Source organism: Salvelinus namaycush, chromosome 30 (assembly GCF_016432855.1).
Source record: "Salvelinus namaycush isolate Seneca chromosome 30, SaNama_1.0, whole genome shotgun sequence".
NCBI lineage: Eukaryota > Metazoa > Chordata > Actinopteri > Salmoniformes > Salmonidae > Salvelinus > Salvelinus namaycush.
Genome location: NC_052336.1, coordinates 14470026 through 14487601, shown reverse-complemented (window position 1 = coordinate 14487601; position 17576 = coordinate 14470026). Strand labels below are relative to the sequence as shown.

Genomic DNA, 17576 nt, shown 5'->3' with positions numbered 1-17576 from the left:
CTGCCTGTCTCTATTTTCTCTGTGACTGACTTCTTTTTGTGTGTAATCATTGAAGCCATGTGGCCTGGTGAGCACCTCCTCAGGGCTGTTTGAAGGTAAAGAGTCCCACAGGAGGCAGTGTGTTTCCTCAGTTGATGATAGCGATCTGCTGTGTTCCCTTCCCGGCACTGCTGGAAGGTGAGGATTTACTGGGAAGGGAGGGAGGGATCAAGGGAGGGAGAAATATAGGGATTGATAGAGGGAAGGGATTTCTCTTGAAATCTACCAGCAAAAGAGAGGAATGGGTGTCACAGCCAAAGTTCAGCACTTTTTGTGTCCATCTGTTTGCTCTCATGTTCTTCCCTGTTTGAAGAATTTGCCTTCAAAAAGACTTGGGAGTTAGGACGGCTTCTCAGAATTGTTTAGATGAACTGTGATATCCTGCTACCTGTAATGTTCTGCCCATAAATAGTTTTTCACTGGCTCATTGGATGCACACCCATTTTGGTTGCATCTCCTTGCACAGAGCTGGTTGTTTGTGTTTGTAGTGAGAGAAGTGGTTCCTCTGTCATGTGAGGGTCGTGCCTGTGTGAAAGGAGGCTGTAGCCTGAATTCATGGGCCTATTGTTCCTCTGCTGCGTCACTGCCTTGCAGAGCTGAGCTGGTGGGGAGGGAGCCTACTTTGCCAAAATGCATGCAAGGCTTTGGGGATTCCAACTAATACCCCCAGGAGTGTGGAGTAGAGGGTCAGTGTGCTCAAGACTGTGATGTACCGCAGCTTTAAGACCAGAGGTAGAAAGCTAACTCGCTCACACCAAGACTTAGGAAATATGTGGTTTCTCCACTCAATAGGTTGTTTTGTGTTGGTACATTGCTTTTCAACATCCAACAGAGTAGGGAGTACTGGCAAGTACAGGCAAAGTATTTAGCATGGACTTACTCTCCTGTGGCGTAGTCTGCTCAGGTTGCAAGTGGCACTGGTCACTCTCCCTCCAGCAGGATCTGACCTCCGCTCTGACATTCAAAGCCCAGTCATTTGCCTGTGATTTTCCTCCAGCCCGACCAGGCAGCATGATTCCCCAAGGTCTGGCTTTCGTCCAAGAGTTAAAATAAGTACTATGCTCAATGTCAGTGTTTTGTCCTAATATAATGACTTTCTGAAGGGTCTTTTGATATTATAATCACTCCGGGTTGGCCTCATATCAACCATTTAAGATCAGAATAGAGTACTGTGTGTGGAATTTTGACATTGTGTCATCCCACTCCCTTCTTTTGAAGCCACTGGCCTTCTGGCGAAGTGTTAAACAGTAATAATGCCACATTCTGGGGAGGCTTGGCGTTTTGTGACAGTAAATGTTAATTCTCTGGTTCCATTTTTTTGACACAAAGGGCCAGTGTCCCTCAAAGCTCTACTGTGACTGCCTTCTCACTGCACTGGCCTATCTAATTCTCTATTAAAGCCAAACCCCCCTGAAATCCTATCATTTGGCCCGGCAATAGAGACTCCATTTAAAAAGGTTTCTGTTTCCATGTCCCGAAGGACAAGACAAGATTTGATTGCTGGCATCTTATGGTGACTGGAGAGATGCCAGTGCTCCTCAAGCAGCAAGTTTTAATTTCCACTGCAAGCTTTTCTCCCAAGCCATCACAAACCTGTCTTTACTAGGCAGACACTAGTCTATGTACCTTTTGTTGGAGAGCATCTCTATTGTAATGCATACCTTCTTGCTGGTGAAACAAACTAAGGCTTATTCATTGCCGGAGAAAAGCTTGAGTGACCTGTGATGCTATTCATTTTCCTTGAAGACAGAATACATGGTGTTGAATACCGTTAACTTGATATCACACAGGATATGACCCGTTCCTGGAAGGACCTTGGTCATCTTTGTGCTTCTATTTAGTCCCGATTGCCTATCTCGACTTCCCCTCTTATCCCATATTTACTTTTCCCTCAGGGAGAGCACATGAATGGAAGTCATTTGAAAACAGGACCATAAAACTGAGGCCGCATCAATGTTGGCTCACAGTACCCTCTAAGGTAGACTGAAGTAAACAATTATAAAGGTTGTGGTGTTGAGCGTTGATTTTATTCACTTGTGGTTGTGGCCAGTATGTGTCTGTTTGAACGATGTCACCACCAGTGTGTTGTTGCAGCTGGGGTAGAGAGATATCCTGTGTTTCTCTGCATCCTGACCTAGGTCCTGGGTTAGGTAGGGGGAACACTCTGCCCTTCAGCTCCTAACTAAAGCCTTTCTGTCAGGGATGCTGCTGGGACATTATAGCAACTTGACAATGTGTCAGCTCAATCAAAGAAGTGTTGCTTTGTACCTTTCCCAAGGCCATGGTAGAGCAGAGGGAGCAGAACACTGTGCTCCACTATAGTTACATATTTTTGATATACTGTAATCTTACACTGTGAGTGTTACTGTCTGAAATAGGTATTATTTCTAAAACCTTGTGAATGCTTCATGCCCACAACAGTGCACTCATATAAAAGGTTGTGTTCACTGTTGTGAATGCATGTGATAGTAAACACATAAAATGTGTTTAGGGGTGTGTCAGGACTTTTACATTAATCTCTGTAGTATAGATGACACCAGTTTGTCTGTGACAACCAATCAGAGGGTATGCTACTCACTGACAAGGGCATGAGTACACCACAATCTTTATTTTCAGGATTTGTTGAAAGATTAACATTTTGATTCAGTTAAAAGTCAGATTATACTTTTTTGATGCGTTGTGGATGTCACGACTTCCGCCGAAGTTGGTGCCTCTCCTTGTTCGGGCGGCGTTCGGCCGTCGACGTCACCGGCTTTCTAGCCGCCACCGATCTACGTTTCTTTTTCCATTTGTTTTGTCTTGATTGTACACACCTGGTTTCCATTACGTTATAATTTATTCCCTATTTAACCCTCTGGTTCCCACATGGTTTTGTGCGTGTTTGTTCTTTGTTAAGTAGTAGCTCTGTTGTGTCGAGCTGGAATATTTTTCCCTGTATGGTATTTTTTTGTGATTTCCTGAGTAAAGTACGTTGTTACTCAGTTCTGTGTCCTGCGCCTGACTCCGTCCTACCTGCTGCACACTGACTCTTGACAGTGGATTTAGAATGGATTAACTCTCTTGTCATTTTAAAAAGGGATATGTATGTGCCTATAAATGTGAATAGAGTGGGGCTCTGCTGGATGTGGGATTACCCTGGCAGGTTTCTTGTGGACTGTAATTGGTGCAGGAATATCAGCAAATTCCATTGTTTGTTCCCTGGGCTCCAAAGCAGATTCAGCAGGGGTTTGTGTGTGTTCCCAGCAACCTGAGAACACCCTGTAAAAGCTCCGAGCTCACACACTGGGCCATGCATACTTCACTGCATTGTTAGTGCCACTCTTTTTACTGGCCGCACAATGGTAGTTAATGCCTGACTATAGACACACAGTTTAAGAGTACACAAGAGAGCCCTTGAAATTAAACTCTCCAATTGTTAATTTTGAGGCTTTGTAAAAGTCTGAGCGAGTAAAAAATGGCAAACACAAGGAACAATGATCACCAGGGCACCCTGTGAATTTTCACCACCCGTGGCTCTTTCTCCCCTACGCCCTCTGGGTGGTAGTGCCCAGACTGGACTCTCAAAGAACCCAGGATGGGAAATGGGACAGTGAAAGAGGGGGTGAGGGGATGTTTGTATGAGAAAAAAACTGAGAACTCAATGAGTCTACATTTTCTGTATGTTCCCCTCCCCCTCAACCTGACCTCTACCCACAGCCCCAGTTGATTAGTTTGAATACAGAGATGATACCACAATCTTCACATATTCTAGCTAAGTAGGCGAAGTGACCTGTAAAACAGTGAGGTTTTTCACAAGCTTCTACCCCCTGCTGTCCTTGGATTCTGTACAGTCCTAGACAGGTGAAAGATGTTTGGATATGCCCAATGTTTTGAAAGAGAACACCACCTTCATTTACACATTTTAAGCACGTTTTTTGTGTGAGAATATCCTGGTCTGGGATGTAGGTAATTCCAGTGACACCTGCATATCAGTCAGTCAGTCTGTCTGTGTACTTGTGCCCCAGCTGACCCATGCAGGGATAAGGGTGTCGGGGAGGGGAACAGGCCCAACAGGCCTCAGTGGGTCCTGGAGGTGGGGTGGTTAATGATCTGTCTTCTCTGCTCTCCCCTCCACTGGGTGACTTTAACCCCTCGCCTCCCACCCTCCGCTCAAACACTGGAACACCAAGCCTCAGTGACCAATGAGGGTCCTCCAACTCACCCAGTGGTGAGGGGATGAGTGAGGGGGCGAGGTGGTCGGACTTTGGACTCTTTCAGCTCTGTGGACAGATAATGAGTCACTAAGGGACCATAGTACAGTGGTTCTAATGACAGATGAGGGGATTCAAACACATTCCCAAGCGCTAAGTCAGATAGCTTCCTTTTAGGACACCCATTTAGTAAGACATCTGTATCTAACTAAACCTATGACTGATAATCACAGGTCTTGTAATTGAAGTAGTTTCATGTCATTAGCTGTCTGCTATTTATCATGCTGTTTCGTTAGTGAATGGTTTTTCACTCTCCACTGAGTGAGTCAGCATTGGTGCTCACCTGGAGCACAGGGTTTGTGTGTCTTTGTGTGTGTGTGTGTGAAACAGATGCGTCTGTGTGCGTGCGTCAGGTGTGAGCGGAGTATGTGACAGGTACGTGCGTCAGGTGTGTGCAGTGTGTGTATGCATAGGCTTTTCTTGGACTTGTCCAGTGAGAGGTGCCTGTCTGCTTGTCCAGGCGAGGCTAAGGGGAATTGAACCACAGTGTGTTCATCTGCACCGTTTGCCTCTAATCCCCCTGGGAGCAGACATTCCTCCTCATAATGAACAGTCCCTCCCTGCCTGCATACTGTATAACATGAATGGGGAGAAAACTGATAGCCTACATTATAAATTGGGTGGTTTGAGCCCTGAATGCTGATTGGCTGAAAGCCGTGGTATATCAGACCGTAAACCACGGGTATGACAAAACATGTGTTTTTACTGTTCTAATTACGTTGGTAACCAGACCCCATCACCTCCCTGATTACCTTCCCTATATATGTCACTCCCTTTGGTTCCTTCCCCAGGCGTTATTGTTTCTGTTTCATGTCTGTGAGTTGTTCGTGTTTCTTGTTTTGTATTATATTTTCATTTATTTATTAAATGATTCAGTCCCTGAACTTGCTTCCCGACTCTCAGCGCACATTGTTACAATAGCAATAAGGAACCTCAGGGGTTTGTGATATATGATATATATATATGAAAATAAGAATTTGTTAACTGACTTGCCTAGTTAAATAAAGGTAAAATTTAAAATTTATATGGCCAATAAACCACAGCTAGGGGCTGTATCCAGGCACTCTGCATTGCCTCGTGCATAAGAACAGCCCTTAGCCATGTTATATTGGCCATATACCACACTCCCTCGTGCCTTATTGCTTAAATATAACCTGTGTTTACATAATCATATTTAGTCAATTAAATATAGGCCTAGTACTGTAATGAGAATGGCCAGGAGCCATGTGATCCAACCAGGAAAAACTCTAGGCCTTGGGTATAACTTTTATCTAGGGCTTCTAGTTTCTCCTGGTTAGGGAAAACTCATAGCCTTTGTATCAGTAGTCAACCCCATATGAACGTAAGTTCCTGGTTGTTTCTGTGGAGGCGTGCAGCACGGGTATTCCTCACTGTAGTAAACAGAACAAGAAACTGTCAAACCTGTTGTCTGGCATTCTGTCAAGCATAGCCTCATTTCCAGATATTCTTGTTTTTGAACAAATATGTCGGGAGCCTGGCTGCTACAATATCTTCTTAAACTGTCACATTCAGGATATAAAGTAAATCCCTCTCTGACAGCATCATCACAGCAAAACCTGCTATCTGTTTTTCTATGCAAAAGTTAATGCGGGGCTAGATAGTGCTGTGTGTTGTTGTCAGCTAAGAGGTGACATGAAGACAGAATTCAGGTTTCCCCGAGTGCATTGACTGGTGTCCCTTAGGACAGGCTAGCCAGGGCAGGCTCTCCATTGATAAAACTGGGCAGAGGCAAAGCACACAGGGACCTCCTTTCACAGTGTCCTGCCACAGCAGCCAAGTTCATACAAAGACAGGCTGCCACCAACAGTGGGTCATCTAATTATGGAATTTGATCATGTTTAGTGACAAGCGGTGAACAAGCGAGAGCCATAAGGCTTAAGCAGCAGCCCCACAACTGTACAACTCTGGCAGGTAAAGCTATTGAGACATTGTTGTTGGTCATGCTCAGGGGACTCAGAATGAAGTGGACAGATTTACTGGACTGGACCATTCACCTCAATCTCCCCAGCCTTTTGCGGGTGACATGCTGTCTTTGTGTGGGCCAAGCTACAGCAGTAGAGGCAGTTCAATGGGAGGTGAATGGAGGCTTAGAGTTATTGTCATGCATCCACCTCTTAAATCCCCTTGAGCTTGTCATGAAGGAGTTGTTTTGGGAGTCTCTTTGAGGAGGAGTTGTGAAGGAATTTGAGTTGCCTTGTAAATAAGACCGTAGACTTTTGTTTTTAACCAGTTGTCAAGCCAGTATTGTGTCCTTTTCTGTACAACGTTGCATCTTTCTACGCTGTATTTACTTTGTACTGACCCTTCTGTCTGTTCTCCAGAGCAGTGCTGCAGTGGGCAAGGAGAAGGCTGAAGTGGAGGCAGCCAAGGGGGCAGTGGAGGGCCAGGCGGGACGTCTTAGCCAAGAGGCCGAGAAGCTGAGAAAGCGGGCACAGGAGCTGGAGAACGAAGTGGCCAAACTCAACCGCATCATTGATGATGCCAAGCTACAGGAGAGCAAGCTGGGGGACAGAGTCAGCCGGCTTGAGGTGAAGAACAGAGAAACCTAATGTACTGTAGCAACGGTCATAGAAATTGTTTAAATGTTTTTTAAACAATTTGCATAAATGCAACTGTTGGACAGTGGATGAAGATACTCCAAACTTTTAGAATATGTATAATCCATCACATGAATTATAGCGCATAAACCATTTACTGGCATGGACAAAGGGATTTTGGTGGGAATTCAGGTATTCAATTTATTGTCAAATAAAGAAAGAAAAACGTAAATCCACCCATATATACATTATCTTATTGTATCAGTCTTTGTAGATATATACAGTTGAAGTCGGAAGTTTATTTATTTTTATTTATTTATTATTATTTAAATTTTTACCCCCTTTTCTCCCCAATTTTCGTGGTATCCAATCGCTAGTAATTACTATCTTGTCTCATCGCTACAACTCCCGTACGGGCTCGGGAGAGACGAAGGTCGAAAGCCATGCGTCCTCCGAAGCACAACCCAACCAAGCCGCACTGCTTCTTAACACAGCGCGCCTCCAACCCGGAAGCCAGCCGCACCAATGTGTCGGAGGAAACACCGTGCACCTGGCCCCCTTGGTTAGCGCGCACTGCGCCCGGCCCGCCACAGGAGTTGCTGGAGCGCGATGAGACAAGGATATCCCTACCGGCCAAACCCTCCCTAACGGCTGCGACAGAGCCTGGGCGCGAACCCAGAGACTCTGGTGGCGCAGCTAGCGCTGCGATGCAGTGCCCTAGACCACTGCGCCACCCGGGAGGCCCTTGAAGTCGGAAGTTTACATACATTTAGGTTTTAGTCATTAAAACTCATTTTTCAACCACTCCACAAATTTCTTGTTAAAAAACTATAGTTTTGGCAAGTCGGTTAGGACATCTACTTTGTGCATGACACAAGTAATCTTTCCAACAATTGTTTACAGACAGATTATTTCACTTATAATTCACTGTATCACAATTCCAGTGGGTCAGAAGTTTACATGCACTAAGTTGACTGTGCCTTTAAACAGCTTGGAAATTTTCAGAAAATGATTTCATGGCTTTAGAAGCGTCTGATAGGCTAATTGGCATCATTTGAGTCAATTGGAGGTGTACCTGTGGATGTATTTCAAGGCCTACCTTCAAACTCAGTGCCTCTTTGCTTGACATCATGGGAAAATCAAAAGAAATCAGCCAAGACCTCAGAATTTTTTTTGTAGACCTCTGCAATTCTGGTTCATCCTTGGGAGCAATTTTCAAATGCCTGAAGGTACCACGCTCATCTGTACAAACAATATTACACAAGTATAAACACCATGGGACCACGCAGCCGTCATACCGCTCAGGAAGGAGACGCGTTCTGTCTCCTAGAGATGAACGTACTTTGGTGCGAAAAGTGCAAATCAATCCCAGAACAGCAGCAAAGGACCTTGTGAAGATGCTGGAGGAAACAGGTACAAAAGTATCTATATCCACAGTAAAACGAGTCCTATATCGACATAACCTGAAAGGCCGCTCAGCAAAGAAGAAGCCACTGCTCCAAAACCGCCATAAAAAAGCCAGACTACAGTTTGCAACTGCACATGGGGACAAAGATCGTACTTTTTGGAGAAATGTCCTCTGGTCTGATGAAACAAAAATAGAACTGTTTGGCCATAATGACCATCGTTATGTTTGGAGGAAAAAGGGGGAGGCTTGCAAGCCGAAGGACACCATCCCAACCGTGAAGCACGGGGGTGGCAGCATCATGTTGTGGGGATGCTTTGCTGCAGGAGGGACTGGTGCACTTCACAAAATAGATGGCTTCATGAGAAAGGAAAATTATGTGGATATATTGAAGCAGCATCTCAAGACATCAGTCAGGATGTTAAAGTTTGGTCGCGAATGGGTCTTCCAAATAGACAATGACCCCAAGCATACTTCCAAAGTTGTGGCAAAATGGCTTAAGGACAACAAAGTCAAGCTATTGGAGTGGCCATCACAAAGCCCTGACCTCAATCCTATAGAAAATTTGTGGTCAGCACTGAAAAAGCGTGTGCGAGCAAGGAGGCCTAGAAACCTGACTCAGTTACACCAGCTCTGTCAGGAGGAATGGGCCAAAATTCACTCAACTTATTGTGGGAAGCTTGTGGAAGGCTACCCGAAACGTTTGACAAAAGGTAAATAATTTAAAGGCAATGCTACCAAATACTAATTGAGTGTATGTAACTTCTGACCCACTGGGAATGTGATGAAATAAATAAAAGCTGAAATAAATCATTCTCTCTACTATTATTCTGACATTTCACATTCTTAAAAAAAAGTGATCCTAACTGACTTAAAACAGGGAATTTTACTAGGATTAAATGTCAGGAATTGTGAAAAACAGAGTTCAAATGTATTTGGCTAAGGTGTATGTAAACTTCCCACTTCAACTGTATATATATATTTTATGTTCCTCATTTGCATAAATACACAGGGTGTATTTGCATATATGGAAACATTAACATAACAGGGCTGCAACTACCAAATACTTTCTCTGTCTACCCTACCCGCACTCACATGCGCTGTCTAGACTGCCTCATTAATTACTGTTGTCAAGTTCTCTTGCATAACAGGGCTGCAACTACCAAATACTTTCTCTGTCTACCCTACCCGCACTCACATGCGCTGTCTAGGCTGCCTCATTAATTAAACAAGTGTGTCAATAGCAGGATATCCTTGGATTAAAAATCAACACACTTTGCTCTAAATTAAACATATCTAAAGATACTTTACATTGTTTATGAGATCAGACATAATATCACAATAATCATTTCAGCGCATGTAATTTGTAAACATTTCAACTGTATTCAATTCTTTCTTCTCTTTCTTGTGATGTAATTGTCGAGGCGTTGCGTTAAATCCCTGACGAAGCTTTAGCGTTATTATAGATTCAACTGAAAGACATTGTATTCCATTGACCCCATTTCAGCCGTTACCGGGGTGTGTTTGACAGGTCATTACAATCATTTCCGCAGTCGTAATGTTAACGAATAAAAAATACAGGCACAAGCAAAGTATGAAACAGTCGCAGGAGTAAAATGAAAGCAATCAATTCAGCAAGATTTAAGTTACAAGTGGATTTTGCGTCCCTCAAACACAGGAAATAGATGGCTGAAAAAGACAGATCCTCGGGTGTAACATGAGCTGCTAGTTATATAAAGGAGAGCCACTGTAAACTGCACAGGAGTGTCAATCAGATTGACAGTAATAAAACTTTTCACATTGAAGATCAGATCTGTTACCTATTGTCTTATGCTGGTGTATGTTAATGTGTATGTGTAAACTCACAGATAGAGAAGAGGCAGCTGGAAGAGTCTTTAGAAGAAATCAAGGAGCAGGAGGAGGAGATGTCACGTGCCAACCGTGCTCTGACCACAAGGTTAGAGGATGTACAGGTAAGATTGACCAGGCTCTGACCACAAGGTTAGAGGATGTACCGGTAAGATTGACCAGGCTTTGACCACCCGGTTAGAGGATGTACAGGTAAGATTGACCAGGCTTTGACCACCCGGTTAGAGGATGTACAGGTAAGATTGACCAGGCTTTGACCACACGGTTAGAGGATGTACAGGTAAGATTGACCAGGCTTTGACCACACGGTTAGAGGATGTACAGGTAAGATTGACCAGGCTTTGACCACACGGTTAGAGGATGTACAGGTAAGATTGACCAGGCTTTGACCACACGGTTAGAGGATGTACAGGTAAGATTGACCAGGCTTTGACCACACGGTTAGAGGATGTACAGGTAAGATTGACCAGGCTTTGACCACCCGGTTAAAGGATGTACAGGTAAGATTGACCAGGCTTTGACCACACGGTTAGAGGATGTACAGGTAAGATTGACCAGGCTTTGACCACCCGGTTAGAGGATGTACAGGTAAGATTGACCAGGCTTTGACCACCCGGTTAGAGGATGCACAGGTAAGATTGACCAGGCTTTGACCACCCGGTTAGAGGATGCACAGGTAAGATTGACCAGGCTTTGACCACCCGGTTAGAGGATGCACAGGTAAGATTGACCAGGCTTTGACCACCCGGTTAAAGGATGTACAGGTAAGATTGACCAGGCTTTGACCACACGGTTAGAGGATGCACAGGTAAGATTGACCAGGCTTTGACCACCCGGTTAGAGGATGCACAGGTAAGATTGACCAGGCTTTGACCACCCGGTTAGAGGATGCACAGGTAAGATTGACCAGGCTTTGACCACCCGGTTAGAGGATGCACAGGTAAGATTGACCAGGCTTTGACCACCCGGTTAGAGGATGCACAGGTAAGATTGACCAGGCTTTGACCACCCGGTTAGAGGATGCACAGGTAAGATTGACCAGGCTTTGACCACCCGGTTAGAGGATGCACAGGTAAGATTGACCAGGCTTTGACCACACGGTTAGAGGATGCACAGGTAAGATTGACCAGGCTTTGACCACAAGCTTGGGAGAATTTACTGGTGAGAATAATAAAGCATAAGTGCTGGTCCTCCTTACCATTCTGACCTATTTTTCTAAACTCTTTCTGTTCCAGAGGAACTTGACCAAGCTGAACCATGACCACAGAGAGCTGGAGGAGAGGCTGAAGGAGGAGAGGAGTCAGAAAGAACAGTTCAAGAACACTAAGAATGAGATAGAGGACGAGAGGAGTCTGCTGGACCGCACAGTGGAGAAACTACAGAGGGAGGTGAGTGGACCAACTAAAAGCCTTCGGACATCCTTGTTTTAGTCAATTAAATATCACACCACAGGGATGTGTCAGTGTGTGCATGCATGTCTGTTTGTTAGCAAGGCTAACTCTACTTTCTCCCTGTAGATGAGTGAGATCGTGGAGGCCTCTCAGTCGTCCACCCAGGAGCTGCAGGAGCAGATAGACGTGTACAAGGAGAAGAACCGTCGGGAGCTGGCTGAGCTTCAGAGACAGCTGAGGGAACGGGGTGTGGAGCTGGACAAGTCCTGTCTGGCTGCTAAGTCCCTGCAGGAGGAGGTGGGTTGGCCAGTGGTCCCCATGACAATGGAGGATGAGCCATTGTCCTGACTCAGTGTGTTGTAAACCCCCACTCAGGGTTTGTACAGTGAGGTCATGGCTTTGGAATGTGTGTCCTCTCCCCTCTTATACTTCCCCTTTGCCCTGAACTGGACCAGAAGCTCACAGCTGTAGATGCCTGGTGGCCTGGTGGTATTACAAGGTTAAAGAGGTTAGATAATTTATATTTTCATAGATATCTGTGGTTTAGTATGAAGAGTTGGAGCTGTGGAGGGTGGTAAAATAAATCTGAGTCATTGTTTTTCTATTGGTGAAGCATCAGAATGTTTTAGCAATCTAGAACTTCAGACACTAGGATGAATTTATGAACCTCTTTTAATTGAACAATATATCAAAGTATTAGCTGTGACTATCTTACATTACATCCATTGTTCTCATACATTAAGGGAGTTGTAGCTAGGTAGGCTTATGGAATTTGGAGTGAGCCTCTGTAAAGTTCTTCATGGCATTTTGCCTCAATTTAGGAATTCTCCAGCTAATGTTTTTCCAGTACTATGGTTCATTTTCACCATCTAGATATAACTCCTTAGTAGCTGTGGTTTGCACCACATAATTTTGTTATAACCCAGGGCCACTCCTCATTGGGTATGGTTTGACCTACTAAACACTTTGGAATGTTTGGAATGTTTTTGTTGAATATGGGATAAGCATTGTTTATTTGATCTAATAATGTCCTCCCTCATTGTGTGTCTGAGTTACTAACCCCTGCAGAATGTCATTAAAGAAAACCTATTTCCTACAGTAGGTTAAAGACAGGTGGCCAGACTCAGTCCAAACACCATTGGAATTGTGAGCCATAACATGCTCACTTTTTCCATGGAAATGTGTCCGTTTCACAGAAGAGAGAGGCCTTGCTGCTAAGGGTTCATCTTTGTGTTGTAGTCTACCCAGTGTAATGTAGTCTACCCAGTGTAATGTATATGCACAGATGGGATATGCTGATGTATCTTTGTCCAGTTGGTCTACAGGAAGAGGGGGATGTCGTGTCATTGTTGTGAGAGCTGGAATGACTGACCCCACATCCTCCTCTCCTCCCAACTGACACACTCTAAAGCCTGGTGATGAGGTCACTGTTTCATCTGCTTCAGATCTCCAGTCTGTCCTAATCCCCAACATCCATCTTATAAGCATGCACATTGAGACCTGCTAAAGACAAATGTATTTTCTTCTTTCATCTTCTTCACTCACCAGGCTAGTGTTTTTGAAAGTTTCTCTTAAGTCACTATTGTTAAAGGAACAGATGGCATCTTGTGGCCACTGCTGAAATTGCATTGCTAAAGCATGCATGACAGGTATGGATGTTACTGTAACAGTATGACACATATGTGTGGTTTATTGTTCGCTGTGGTGTACTGGTAAATGAGTAGGAGGCATTCACAAAACTTGTTTTCCATTCTGTTTTAAAAGTATGTGTGGTGTGTGTCCTGCAGCTGAGCCATGTGGAGGAAGACCTGAGGCAGTGTAAGAGGGAGAGGGATGATTCGGTGCTCAAGGAGAAGGCCCTGGAGCAGAAAGTCTATGACCTGGAGGTGGAGGCAGAGACCAAAGCCCACTCCAAGGATGACAAATTCCGACAGGTCAAACTCATGGAGGTATGGAGGAATATCTTAATTATTAATTTCACATTGTCTCTAAATTATACACTTTACACGTGTTCATGGAGACTTTTTGTGCTGTATTAATTGTCTTCAGTCAGTGTATGCTAGTCCTTCCATTTCATCTGTTTGTTTGTACTCCAGTCCTGAGGAAGGAACAGTTCCCAGCTAGCACATAACATTCTGAGAACCATATGTTTCTTAGAGCTTGGTGAGAGCAGCGTTGTCCTATGGTTATTTTGCATACAACCTTCCCACAACTTTCTGGGAATAGTGCAGGATAGTTACTTGGTTTTAGAACATTCTTGGCACATTTAAGGAATTTGACAAAATAAAATTTTCTTGGTATTTCATTACTTTAACAGAAAGTTTCCTAAAAGTTCAAACATGGTTACATTTAATAAAAATGTTTGTAATGTTCTAGGAACATTCTCCAACTGGTTTGACATTGGGCATGTTCTGAAATTGTTCAAAGAACGTTAAGAGACAAATTCTGTGGGAATTTCAGTACTTGCTGAGTGGACTAATTCCATGGATAGAGAACAGAAGATTGTAGTTTGAGATAAGCAGCATGTTATTATGCACATCTGGTTAAAATGGTGTGCACGTGTTCAGTGTGTGATATTGGAAATATGGATCTGATTGGATGCGCTTAGCTTAATTGGCAGGCCCTCATTGGTTGTTGGCCAGGGTATTCAAGTGTGCTTCCTTTGAGCGGGTGCAGATGGACTCAGCTTGGAACCAGCTATGTTGTATCCCTTGTCACATTAGAAAAATACCATCTTCATGATGTTAATGTTTTATACTGTCAAGTTTCTCTTCGCAATAACAAAAAATAATCTGCTTCCTTTAACCGGGGTTGCAACAGATTGGCGACAAGGTACCAGAGTTTGTCTGAAGGGGAACAGAGCGAGTAAGAAAGTGCAAGCTCCGTCGAGACAGTCTGTAGAAAAGCTAGTGCCGACGGCAAGGCTGAGGATTTTCACTTTGAGGACAGTTTCAAACAGTATTTTGAAGTTAATGGACTCAAGTACGAGGATAAGTCAAAAGCCATTTTTCTTATTGTTGGCAGAGTCTAACAATTTGTTAATGGACTTATGTGCTCTACAGAAACCAAGTGAAAAAATGTTGATAGTTGGTCGCGCTGTTGAAAAGTCACTACGTACAAATTTTATTACTGAAAGATGAAAGTTTCAGTCAAGGACTCAACTCGAGGGAGAGTCTATTAGTGAGTACTTGGCTAGTTTAAGAAAAGCATTATCCACATGTAAATTTGTTCAGTTTCTTGAGTCAATACTTTTGAATTAACAAAAAGTGCACAGCAGTTTTCACAAAATACTTTAAGCAAATGCAGGCAAGAAGAAAAGCGTTGCCAAGAAAAGAGACAACAGGTAAACCATGTTACCATTGCGCGGGAAAAGGGCACAAGCCAGATGAGTGCCGCTACAAGGTTTGAGTGTCGGGAGTGCAAGAAGAAAGGACACATAGCCAGGGCATGTCGGGAGTGTCAAGTGAGGGAAAAAAATGACGAAGCAAACGAAATGGAACAAGCACCTGGATGCTACGGAGGGAGAGGCCTCCTTACTTCAACTGCAGGAAGATGAGAGGTGCAACGATGATCAGCACCAGGGCAACAAACACCAGCGAGAGAGAGGCAAGAACGTCATTGCAACAGAGATGAGCATTACGTCACACTCCAGCGCCAGAGTGATGAGCATTACATCTCACATGAGAGCCAGACATCTGATAAAGGGACATCGGCTGTTTTAGCCACTGACTGAGTTGGGTAAAGTGAAAGGAATTGAACTGTTTGTATTAAATACAGGTAAAGACATTACTAAACCATACTGTGTATGTAAGGGTAGATGTGAGACTCAAAATGGAAGTTGATACAGGTGCAGCAGTTTCTGTGATATCAGAGAGGTTGTATAACCGCAGGTTCAAAAAGGTGAAATTGAGCCCTGCTGTTACATAAGCCTTTGAGGGAACGCAACACCCAGCTACAACTCAACTCCCCTTGGAGTGAAAAAAAATGTATGTGATTGTAGGTGCGGGTAAGGATGACAGAGGCAGAGAATATTACCATTTACAGGGAATTTATTCTTCCCTCACACGGTAAAGTGGGGAAAAGGGGCTGGACGGAACCAAAGCAAAGAAAAGTTAGTTCCCCCTCTCCTACCTTACCTGCCTAACCATTCTTAACACCACCTGGCGCGATAACCAAAATACAGCGGGTGGTCCGCCCAGGTCTTACCTAGTGTGCAGATACAGAGTAAATACTACAGGTATATGTATGCCCGCAGGCCCCTTGCCTAAAAACTCCCAAGGTGCCTTCCCCTTCCCTCCCTGGGAACAAATGAAACAGAATAATTCAAACTTAGTGGACAATTTAAATAAACCAAAAACACTAGGTACTACAGTATACACATACCTCTACAGGAACAGCTACAAAACCATTTTCAACAAATTTACTAGACCAACACAGGACATACAAAGAAGCTCTCTCTGCTAACAAAGAAACACTGGCTTTTAAAGCTGCAGAAGGAGTCGATAATTGCAGTCAGCTGTATCCCCTGACGAGAGGGCGGGGTCAGAGCTCCAATTAGTGATGGGCCGACCAATCAGCTGCTTTGGAATCCAGGAAGCCATCCTGAAATACACACACATACAGTTGAAGTCGGAAGTTTACATACACCTTAGCCAAATACATTTAAATGCAGGTTTTCACCATTCCTGACATTTAATCCTAGTAAAAATTCCCTGTTTTAGGTCAGTTAGGATCACCACCTTATTTAAGAATGTGAAATGTCAGAATAATAATAGAGAGAATTATTTATTTCAGCTTTTATTTCTTTCATCACATTCCCAGTGGGTCAGAAGTTTACATACCCTCAGTTAGTATTTGGTAGCATTGCCTTTAAATTGTTTACCTTTTGTCAAACGTTTCAGGTAGCCTTCCACAAGCTTCCCACAATAAGTTGGGTGAATTTTGGCCCATTCCTCCTGACAGAGCTGGTGTAACTGAGTCAGGTTTCTAGGCGAACATGCTCGCACACGCTTTTTCAGTTCTGCCCACAAATGTTCTAAAGGATTGAGGTCAGGGCTTTGTGATGGCCACTCCAATAGCTTGACATTGTTGTCCTTAAGCCATTTTGCCACAACTTTGGAAGTATGCATGGGGTCATTGTCCATTTGGAAGACCCATTTGCGACTAAGCTCTAACTTCCTGACTCATGTCTTGAGATGTTGCTTCAATATATCCACATAATTTTCCTTTCTCATGAAGCCATCTATTTTGTGAAGTGCACCAGTCCCTCCTGCAGCAAAGCACCCCCACAACATGATGCTGCCACCCCCGTGCTTCGCGGTTGGGAGGGTGTTCTTCGGCTTGCAAGCCTCCCTCTTTTTCCTCCTAACATAACGATGGTCATTATGGCCAAACAGTTCTATTTTTGTTTCATCAGACCAGAGGACATTTCTCCAAAATGTATGATCTTTGTCCCCATGTGCAGTTGCAAACTGTAGTCTGGCTTTTTTATGGCGGTTTTGGAGCAGTGGCTTCTTCCTTGCTGAGCGGCCTTTCAGGTTATGTCGATATAGGACTCGTTTTATTGTGGATATAGATCCTTTTGAACCTGTTTCCTCCAGCATCTTCACAAGGTTCTTTGCTGCTGTTCTGGGATTGATTTGCACTTTTCGCACCAAAGTACGTTAATCTCTAGGAGACCGAACGTGTCTCCTTCCTGAGTATGACGGCTGTGTGGTCCCATGGTGTTTATACTTGCGTACTATTGTTTGTACAGATGAACGTGGTACCTTCAGGAGTTTGGAAATTGCTCCCAAGGATGAACCAGACTTGTGGAGGTCTTGGCTGATTTCTTTTGATTTTCCCATGATGTCAAGCAAAGATGCACTGAGTTTGAAGGTAGGCCTTGAAATACATCCACAGGTACACCTCCAATTGACTCAAATTATGTCAATTAGCCTATCAGAAGCTTCTAAAGCCATGACATAATTTTATGGAATTTTCCAAGCTGTTTAAAGGCACAGTCAACTTAGTGTATGTAAACTTCTGACCCACTGGAATTGTGAAACAGTGAATTATGTAAACA

At 43.9% G+C, this 17576-nt stretch overlaps 1 protein-coding gene across 1 annotated transcript in view; it reads left to right on the top strand.

Moving 5' to 3' along the window:
- The window catches only part of LOC120024882 (cingulin-like protein 1), a 43479-nt gene that overhangs the window by 14570 nt on the left and 11333 nt on the right, over positions 1–17576 (top strand). Inside the window, exons 9-13 of the mRNA XM_038969223.1 lie at positions 6632–6838; positions 10121–10225; positions 11357–11509; positions 11639–11809; positions 13300–13461. Of these exons, the coding sequence (XP_038825151.1) occupies positions 6632–6838; positions 10121–10225; positions 11357–11509; positions 11639–11809; positions 13300–13461 (798 nt within the window). The remainder of the gene's footprint in view (positions 1–6631; positions 6839–10120; positions 10226–11356; positions 11510–11638; positions 11810–13299; positions 13462–17576) is intronic.